Genomic DNA, 10,000 nt, shown 5'->3' with positions numbered 1-10,000 from the left:
CCATATCATGATGAATTACATCACCGTACACCTTTACTGAGACGTCACAGGTATCGCGATATGATTGGACGCAGCGGATCTGATGCTAGTCTTGTCCTGAACTTTCAAAACTGCAAAATGTATTTTTTTAATGTATTATCTGTAATTATTATTATAGGCAGTGTAGGCATGAAAGCTTTTCTTTTTTAACTTATTTGTAATACCCTGACTGTTCTGCCGGCAGTGAGATATGTAGAACTGTGGTAAAAGTATCGTGATACGATATTTGTGTAGTATCGACCGAGCCCTAGCTCTGAGCTCAGTGTTGTGGAGTGAAGCCACACAGAGCCTGTATATTCCTCTGGAAATAATCAGCATTCATGCAACCTCAATGTCAACTGAGGTGTTCAGCAGAACAATGGGTTCTTTGTTGAGGCACCACACAGGCTCGGTCACACGGCCTGAAACTATCGGTCACCGTCTCTGAAAGCCGAAACAACCCCAGCACAATGAGAGCTCCGTGCCAATACTCTAATTTAATTGTGTAAATAAATAAAAAATCCTAGAAGAACACCATCAGAGTAAAAAACAATAATAAGAAACAAAAACACAAAGGAAAGCTGTGGTACATTCGTCTGTCTGTCATCTCGTCATTCGTCTGGCATTCGTTCTTCCAGCCGTCTTTACAGCGTCTGGTGCCAGAACCCCGTCAGCAGCGGTGGAGTTTTATGAGTTTTACTCAGGGTCCGAGTCTTACAGCAGCTACAGGACATTTCCTGGCACAAAGGAATGCAGCACATAAACCCCGGTGAGCAGCAGGTCACTGAGACCAGGTCGACTGCGCAGTCATCGCAGACTGAACACGGTTTCTACAGGAACAGCGTGTACACCGCTCTCTCAGCACGGGGTGGGTCTGATTACACAATGCAGTCTCTGCGTTCAGACAATATGTCTGATCTGAGGACGGTCCGATCACACTTTCACTCAGTGTTAAACATTTCACTCACAGCACACATTTACTAACCGTAACTATCTGTGACAGTAAAATACTGAGCGGTGGTTATCATTTCTTAATCAACAACATACATTGTTTTGTTTTTTTATCCTTTTCTAGTTATATTTAACGTTGTGGAACATCCATGACTCAGGTCAGTTCCTGTTCTCAGCCTCTCTTTATTCTCTCTCTTGATTTTTATAAGAATTAAATAAATGAACGCTGCTTGTTGAGCATGTTAATGAAAAAACACCTTAAAGTTACAGCTTTACTTTACAGCGTCTGACTGTTTCAAAGCACTGACACTGGAGACTCCTTCCATAAAAAATCCCAAAGAAATGTCTCCGGACAGAACACTTCAGTGTATCGTTTCTGGATTAAACATGTTTTTATGTAGAGTTACTGTCAGATCTTCTGACCAATCAGAATGCAGAATCCAGCAGCACTCTGGGATAAAGAAGTGGAAGGAATGTCATGAGTATCAACAGTCATCCAAAAGTCTGGGAAAAATATTGTTCAGGTCCGTTTTATTAAAAACATCCCACAGGCATTGCAACTATTCCAACCTGCCAAGTTCGACTTTTTTCCCATAAGAGTCTTGACACAAGTTAAACAGGACTGCCAGGATCACATAATCCATCTGTTATTGCTGTCTTTCATATCTGCATTATCAGGAAATATCAGAAAGGCATCATATATCAAGACAAAAATGTCTTTTAAAATCACAACACTGGTGGGAATTGAACTCTGATGCCAGGAGTGATGCAACACCCTCACCTGACAGTCACTCCTGTAACCTCTCCCTTCCAGTAAAACTGACTGGTTAAAGCACCGGCCGTGTGAACAATAACACGTGACGTGAGTGGACAGATCAGCGCTCGGGACCGGCACATTTCATTTTTTATTCATAGTAACCGTCACACATTCCCCTCTATCAGCGCACAGAGTGATTCCAGCACCGTTCACACTCGGGAGTTTGTTTACGTTTGGCCATGAGCCTTTCTATCGGTTCTAGTCCTGTCTCCACCCCCGTCCTTTCAGCGGCGGGTTACCCTACAGTGTTCACCTGCTCTGTGTTAAGTGCTTGATTAGTCGGTTTATCCCCGGATGAGGCTTTGTATCTTCATGTCGGCTGTTTCATGTATTTCTGAGCCTTGGCTTCTCTGTGTCTCCTGTTTTCCAACATGTGTTTTGACTCACTTTATAGAAACTGAGCATGATTTCTGTATTTGGCTGAAAAAAACTCCACGCTGAAGTAACACACACTCGCCTCCTGCCTCTTTCACCAGAACATTAAAGCCGCCCCAAGGACACGTACAACCACAGCAAGCAACCAGAGAGAGAGAGAAAAAAACCTTACTCACTTACTCAAAACAAAAGTGTGTCTGTGTGTGTGTGTGTGTGTGTAAAGTTCATGCACTTAAAGCTGTCATATACTGTAAATCTACTGCTAGCACAAGACGTGGTTCTCTTCACAGTTAAACATAGCAAAGGGAAAATAAAGATGGCAGTCAGCTCTAATTATATATTTATTTATTGTGCGTGACACGGAAAAAGAAAAAAGTCAGCTCATATCTGACATGTCCAGCAGTGACTTTGTGACTTATTGTTGAAGGCATAAACTTCAGAAATGTTGTTAGACGTGGATGATGATGTGACGTGATTAAATTTACAAACCTCTGATGTAAAAGTGAAGAATGGGCTGAATCAGCACACCCAGGTGTGCACTCACCTGTAATGTCCTCGTAGGCGTTTTCCTCCAGAGTGCTTTTAGAGCTGGGGCGGCTGTGGTTCTCCGTGGACACGGTGCCGTTTTCTGTGGGCGAGGAGGGGTACGAGGAGGGCAGGCTCACCGCATCTTCAGACTCGCACGACTCTCTAGATGAGAAAGAAGAAGACACGCAGGTCTGTTTAGTTAAAGTCCAGTTGTTCTGGCTCCCTGAAGTTCTCCTCTCAAAATAATTCCAATCAGACCAGACCACCTGAGCAGATGAAAGCTTCCTTCACATGATGGCTAAATATGAGTAATCCCTCAACGAGTCTGGGATACGGAGCCAGTTAAAATCAGGAGCAGACAGAGATGCTTGGACGCGCTGTTCGAAATGAATAATCGCTCTGATATGCTGACGGTAACGCAGGACGACAATTTCCTGTTTATTCACAATAAGCCAAACACAGTAAGAACTTTTTAATGTCGCTAATGCATACCAAACACAACTTCAAAGTGTCAGCGCATTAAAAAAACAAGAAAACAACAGCAACGCCGAATGTCTCCGGCTTGTAAACAGTTGACTCTGAAATCACCGCAGGAATTCCAAACATACAAATCTGTCGACCCACACAGCATGAGAACCTGGCTCGGCTCCACACTCGGAGAACCGGAGCTCCTTCAGACGGCCGCGAGGAACGAGAGCTATAAACAAAACGTCAGTGCTCCTGAAAGCCGCGAGGGCTTCCGAGCTGAGCCGCGTTACTGTATATCAACGTAATCAGAGGAGCTGAAGCGAACTGCTCTGCGCTGATGTACAGCACTTCACCGTGACGCTCACTAATAACTCACAGCTCGGAGTCGAGTTTCAGCCGAGCTGCAGGAGGTTCCTGACATGCTGGAGAGAGAGGGAGAGGTTATGAATGAATTTTAATATTATAACGCAGTATATTTACAATATTCAACTGTTCAGAGTGCTGACACAAGTCCTGTAACAGCATTTCCAAGTGTTTTATTCCGGTTATACTGCAGCAATTTGCCAACAATCCCACGTTTTATTTACTGAAGATCTGTTTATTGTCACATTTAACGTTATGGAAACAAGTTAGTTCCTGATGCCACTTACGTTATAGCAGCTATAAACAGTCGTTCCCTCATCTGCTTCTCTTTATTCCCTCTCTTTATTCTCTCTTTATTCTCTCTCTCTATTCTCTCTCTTTATTCTCTCTCTTTATTCTCTCTCTTTATACTCTCTCTTTATTTTCTCTCTCTCTATTCTCTCTCTCTTTATTCTCTCTCTCTATTCTCTCTCTCTTTATTCCCTCTTTATTGTCTCTCTTTTGAAGTTAATAAGACAAAAAAATCAATACCGCTTGTCGTTTTTTGGAACCGAGAAACCGCAAATCCTAAAGTCCTCTGTCTTTAAAACTGTTACAAAGCACTGACACTGGAGACTCCTTCCATCAATACTAAATATTTACATAACTCATATACACGTTAAAGCATCGGCATCTCTATTCCTCGGAGAAACAGCAACAGGCCATGAAAGTGAAAGTGATGAGTCAGCATGTGGTATGATATCTCTGAAATTAAGGGGTTTTTGCAGGTCGACCAGACCAGACAAGTTTGTCTGATTAAATCTCACAAAGATATCAGACTTTGTGCATCTGAAGAGTAAAAACTCTGTATAATGGGATGTTCCTGAGACTCCTGTAATATTCAGCGCTGCATGTCAGGTCTGAATTAATGGGAAACTTGTACGTGTCACGTCGCACGGCAGCTCGGATACACGGCAGAAGTCTGACTACAGAAGGCTGATTTAGTGGGAAAGTTGTGGGAATGATGTTTCAGGTGTTCCTCCTCACTGTGAAATTGTTTCAGCTACAGAGTGCATGATGTCCCGTGAGTGACTCCGTGAGAGTGAGTGAGCGTGTGAGAGTGAAAGAGTGTGAGAGAGCGTGTGAGAGTGAGAGAGAGTGTGAGAGAGCGTGTGAGAGTGAGAGAGAGAGTGTGTGAGAGTGAGAGACAGCGTGTCCAAGCTTGTGCAAGAGAGAGAGAGTGTGAGAGTGAGAGAGAGAGTGTGTGTGAGAGAAAGAGAGCACATGTGAGAGTGAGAGAGCATGTGAAAGTGAGAGAGAGTGTGAGACTGAGAGAGTGTGAGTGCATGTGAAAGTGAGAGTGTGAGAGTGAGTGACAGCATGTGAGAGAGAGCGTGTGAGAGAGAGCATGTGTGAGAGAGAGAACGTGTAGAGTAAGTGAGAGCACGTGAGAGAGAGAGCGTGTGAGAGTGATAGAGAAAGTGTGAGAGTGAGCAAGAGAGTGTGTGAGAGAGTGTGTCAGAGTGAGTGAACATGTGAGAGAGACAGCGTGTGAGAGTGAGAAAGTGTGAGTGAGAGAGAGAGTGTGTGCGAGAGAGAGCATATGAGAGTGAGAGAGAGAGAGAGCATGTGAGAATGAGAGAGAAAGCGTGTGTGAGAGAGAATGTGTATGAGGGAGAGAGCGTGTGAGAGACAGTACATGTGTGAGAGAGAGTGTGAGAGAGAGCATGTGTGTGAGAGAGAGAGAGCGTGTGTGAGAGAGAGAGCATGTGTGTGAGAGTGAGAGAGCGTGTGTGTGTGAGAGAGAGAGTGTGTGTGTGAGAGTGAGAGAGCATGTGTGTGTGAGAGAGAGAGCGTGTGTGTGTGAGAGAGAGAGCGTGTGTGTGAGAGTGAGAGAGCGTGTGTGTGAGAGTGAGAGAGCGTGTGTGAGAGAGAGAGAGAGCGTGTGTGAGAGAGAGAGCGAACGTGTGTATGTGAGAGAGAGAGAGCGTGTGTGTGAGAGAGAGAGCGTGTGTGTGAGAGAGAGAGAGAGAGCGTGTGTGTGAGAGTGAGAGAGCGTGTGTGTGAGAGAGAGAGAGCGTGTGTGTGTGTGAGAGAGCGTGTGTGTGAGAGAGAGCGAACGTGTGTATGTGAGAGAGAGAGCGTGTGTGTGAGAGAGAGAGCGTGTGTGTGAGAGTGAGAGAGCGTGTGTGTGAGAGTGAGAGAGCGTGTGTATGAGAGTGAGAGAGCGTGTGTGAGAGAGAGAGAGGGAGCATGTGTGTGAGAGTGAGAGAGCGCATGTGAGAGAGAGAGCGTGTGTGTGAGAGTGAGAGAGAATGTGTGAGAGAGAGAGAGAGCGTGTGTGAGAGAGAGAGTGAGAGCATGTGTGAGAGTGAGAGAGCGTGTGTGTGAGAGTGAGAGAGCGTGTGTGTGTGAGTGAGAGAGCGTGTGTGTGAGAGTGAGAGAGCGTGTGTGTGAGAGTGAGAGAGCATGTGTGTGTGAGTGAGAGAGCGTGTGTGTGTGAGAGAGAGAGCGTGTGTGTGTGAGAGAGAGCGTGTGTGTATGAGAGAGAGCGTGTGTGTGAGAGAGAGCGTGTGTGTGTGAGTGAGAGAGCGTGTGTGTGTGAGAGAGAGCGTGTGTGTGAGAGAGAGCGTGTGTGTGAGAGTGAGAGAGCGTGTGTGTGAGAGAGAGCGTGTGTGAGAGTGAGAGAGCGTGTGTGTGAGAGAGAGAGAGCGTGTGTGTGAGAGAGAGCGTGTGTGTGTGAGAGAGAGAGCGTGTGTGTGAGAGAGAGCGTGTGTGAGAGAGCGTGTGTGTGAGAGAGCGTGTGTGAGAGAGAGCGTGTGTGTGTGAGAGAGAGCGTGTGTGTGTGAGAGAGAGAGCGTGTGTGTGAGAGAGAGCGTGTGTATGTGAGAGAGAGAGCGTGTGTGTGAGAGAGAGCGTGTGTGTGTGTGAGAGAGAGCGTGTGTGTGTGAGAGAGAGAGAGCGTGTGTGTGAGAGAGAGCGTGTGTGTGAGAGAGCGTGTGTGTGAGAGAGCGTGTGTGTGAGAGAGAGCGTGTGTGTGAGAGAGAGCGTGTGTGTGAGAGAGCGTGTGTGTGAGAGAGAGCGTGTGTGTGTGAGAGAGAGAGCGTGTGTGTGAGAGTGCGAGAGCATGTGAGCCATCAGTCAATAACAAATGTAACAGTGAGGTAAATAAATAAATAAATCCAGGAGTTAAAGGTCATGTGCATCCTCACTGACTACAGAAGACAGCTCCGGAGTTCGCTGAGGTACCGAGACTCGGGTCAGAGCGAGTGTGTGGGTTTGTGAAAGGACGGTGTCTCACCTGTCAGGTGTTCTCTTGAATGAACTCACAGGTGTTTTAACGGTGGCTGGAGGAACGCGAGTGTCAGGATTGGGAAGTATTCCATTGCTAGGCGAAGAGTCTCTGTGGCTCCGATTAGCATCGTACTCAAAAGTGCGCTTGGGTTTAGGTAGAGGGTTGACGGGCGGGCCGGGTGTGGCGGGAGTGGCTTGTGGGCCGGGTGGGCCGGGTGGGCCGGGTGCACAGGAGGGTTCTGGGCCCTCAGACATAAATGAGGCGACGCTGAACCTCTGTCTGAACTTTGAGAGTTTTTCGGAGCCGGGGTAAGCGTCTGGCTCAGTGGCGACAGAACAGATGCTGCTCCGCTTGCTGTCACATGTGCTGTCCAAGTCCTCGTGACGTGATGAAATGGTGAAAGACTTCTGCCGTGACTTGTCCAAGCCGTAACAGTTGCTCAGATACTTTGGAGGAGCAGACGGACTCTCTTTCAAAGCCTGCTCGATCTTCTGTATCCGGTTCAGCACGGCGGACGTCTCTTTACGTGGATAAAGAGTGCGGACGAACGTCTTCTGTCCTTCTCTCTTCTGGAACCGTCCGCTACACTCTCGGTCCGAGGTTCCGTCCTCTTCCTCGGTCTCTGGATAGGAACACTCGGAATACGCCGTGCTCATCCTGCGCATGGACTTGAAGTCGAAGGCTTTTTCACTACAAGGAGAGGACAAGAGGCTGGGGCAGCCTTCACTCCCACCGCCAGCCCTCTTGTCCAAGCACAGACTCATCCTAGGAAGAGCCACGTTCCGACACTCCCATTCCGAGATCTTCTTCCGGATTGCGGCAGCCGAGGGCCCGGTACCGTTACGGCCGAGTGGCAGTGTGCGCTTGTGGCCGTATGTGGAGGAGGACGAGGTTAAAGACAGCGTACTCCAGCTGAGAGGTCCAGGACAGACTGTATCTCCTCCAGAAGGTCGGTCTTTAAGTGGGTTCTCCTTCTGCTCTTGGTCTTCTTCACCGGACGGCTTGTAGATGCTGAGCTTCTTATCCAGACAGCCGATGCTCTTGGCCTTGGTGAGTCTACTCTGGGATTCGGTGGAAAGTGCAGAGCCTCTGCAGAGGCTAGCCGCTTTCAGACTCCAGTTCCTCCGAGACTGGACTTTTGTGTCAGCTTTGGCGTATCTGCTCTGCTGTCTGGCGTCTTCTGTCTCGCTGAACTCAGCGTGACACGGTTCCTTTACGGCAGAAAGAATAGGAGGTGGGGACGCAGACCGGCACCTGTAACAAGAACACAAAAGCAGAAAGCAGTCAGAAACTCTACCCCAGCAATTAGCTTAGCATTGTGCTAGAAACTCGCTTAGAAACTCTGTGTGGAAAAAAATTTCTGCTTTCCTCTGAGTTAAAGAAGAAACTCTAAAACCTGAACACACGTTTCAAACAATACGCAGCATTCGCTTTGTCAGACGAGCTGCGGAAAGTACCACAGCAATCTGACGTAACTTTGGCAAAGCGGACTCCGTCAACGCCAAGCTCAATAAAACGCCTGTGGATTTTTCCATAGAAGTAAAATAATTTGGGAATTTTATACAGACCTCACACACACAAAAAAACAACACAGAAAACTCAAAAATGAACGCACCTACCTTCACTCAGCCGTTCCTCTTTTCGGTCTCGGACGGACTACCTGACTGCCACCTCTTCATCATCACTCCCACTCTCACTGCTCGTGACGCAGACGCGACTCACGACCGAGCGCTGGCGTAAAGGACAGCGCTCACCTCATTTCACATCCACGCATTTCAAATAACACGTAAACGCTTTGCTCATGAGATTCCAGGAAGTGGGACTTGACTCGACCCGTACCGGAGTGAAAGTGAGAACGCGAGATCTGATATCCCGACAGCAATTAGAATAACGAGAGTGTGAGCTGGGACGAGGCCAGGAGCATGATCACGCCTGCAGGTCGGGACAGATTGCTCAACACCTCACCATCACCACCCTTCCACGGGAGGGAGGAGAAATTCTACAGCAGCCGAAACCTCGCAGGCCTTCAGTGGAACACAAACTCACAACTTTCCCAAAAGGTGTGAACCACACGTGCTGAATACAGCACATCGCTGATATATAATCACTTCATAATCTGAGAACACGCCGCGCCTCATTTGTCTTTTACTCAAGTGGTGCGTAAATGCTTTTGTGTCCCAACTGAAGTACAAATTCCCACAAAAGTTCCTTTGATTTTTCACGTTCTCCTCCTTTAATCTAAATCGGTGTGTAGATGAAATAAATAAGTGATTTAAACGTGACTGTAATCAGTATATACAACCGCAGGGACTCATTGACTGTTATACGATTTGAAGGCGATCAGTCGAGATTCACGTTACCGAGTCCCCTCCTACACAAAATTACACAAACTCAGGACAGAAACGCAACAAGTTTCCCAACTAACAGAATTTTCATGAACATTTTATCTTAAATGCACCAGTGAATGATTCATGAAAAAATTCCCATGGGTCCAGTTTAATAAACAAAACCCACTGTGTGTAAAATGTTGTACATTGTCTGTAAAATGCTGTATATTCTTTGTAAAATGTATACTGTCTGTAAAATGCTGTATATTGTCTGTAAAATGCTGTATATTGTCTGTAAAATGCTGTATATTGTCTGTAAAATGCTGTATATTGTCTGTAAAATGCTGTATATTCTTTGTAAAATGTATACTGTGTGTAAAATGTTGACGAGTTGTCAGAGCTTCTCAATGAAAAATTCTGCTGCTAACCTGTTGATTTTATCTTCACCACAATCGCGGATTGTTTAGGGTTGTGTTTTTTATGCTTGTAGTGTGACGTCATTGGTTTGGAGAACGTGTGTGTACAAGGTTCGCTTCAGGGCAGAGGTCCGTTCACACTGAGGAGAAATCCCTTTAATGACGGGCACATACAAACCTGACATACTGAGACCTGAGCAAATCATTTCAAAGGTGAACAGCAAGGCTGCTAACTTAAAGCTACTTCATTTTCTGAAAAAAATAGAAATGACTGAGTCTGAGGAGAAAAAGGTCCTGAAGAGTGTGATGTTCCCGAGCTGCTGTGAGTCATCCTGAGAGCCCTGTGACACTCGGCGCTGTGTCAGCACAGACAGGTCCAAACTAGAGGGAAAGGTGTATGCATACATCATACACACAACTTCAGACACTAAATAACTACACGCTGATCATCTTCAGCTTGTGA

At 46.6% G+C, this 10,000-nt stretch overlaps 1 protein-coding gene across 2 annotated transcripts in view; it reads right to left on the bottom strand.

Annotated features, from left to right (window-relative positions):
* Window positions 1-10,000, bottom strand: part of dennd2b (DENN domain containing 2B) — a 71,001-nt gene that overhangs the window by 33,080 nt on the left and 27,921 nt on the right. For both annotated transcript variants that reach the window (XM_017478877.3, XM_017478876.3), the window contains exons 3-4: window positions 6,801-8,048; window positions 2,706-2,851 (exon numbers count right to left, since the gene is read on the bottom strand). In XM_017478877.3, the coding sequence (XP_017334366.1) occupies window positions 2,706-2,851; window positions 6,801-8,048 (1,394 nt within the window). The remainder of the gene's footprint in view (window positions 1-2,705; window positions 2,852-6,800; window positions 8,049-10,000) is intronic.

The sequence above is a fragment of the Ictalurus punctatus genome, chromosome 10 (genome assembly GCF_001660625.3).
Source record: "Ictalurus punctatus breed USDA103 chromosome 10, Coco_2.0, whole genome shotgun sequence".
Taxonomy (NCBI): domain Eukaryota; kingdom Metazoa; phylum Chordata; class Actinopteri; order Siluriformes; family Ictaluridae; genus Ictalurus; species Ictalurus punctatus.
Note: the sequence above shows the minus strand (reverse complement) of the source record. Positions and strands in the feature narration are given on the sequence as shown.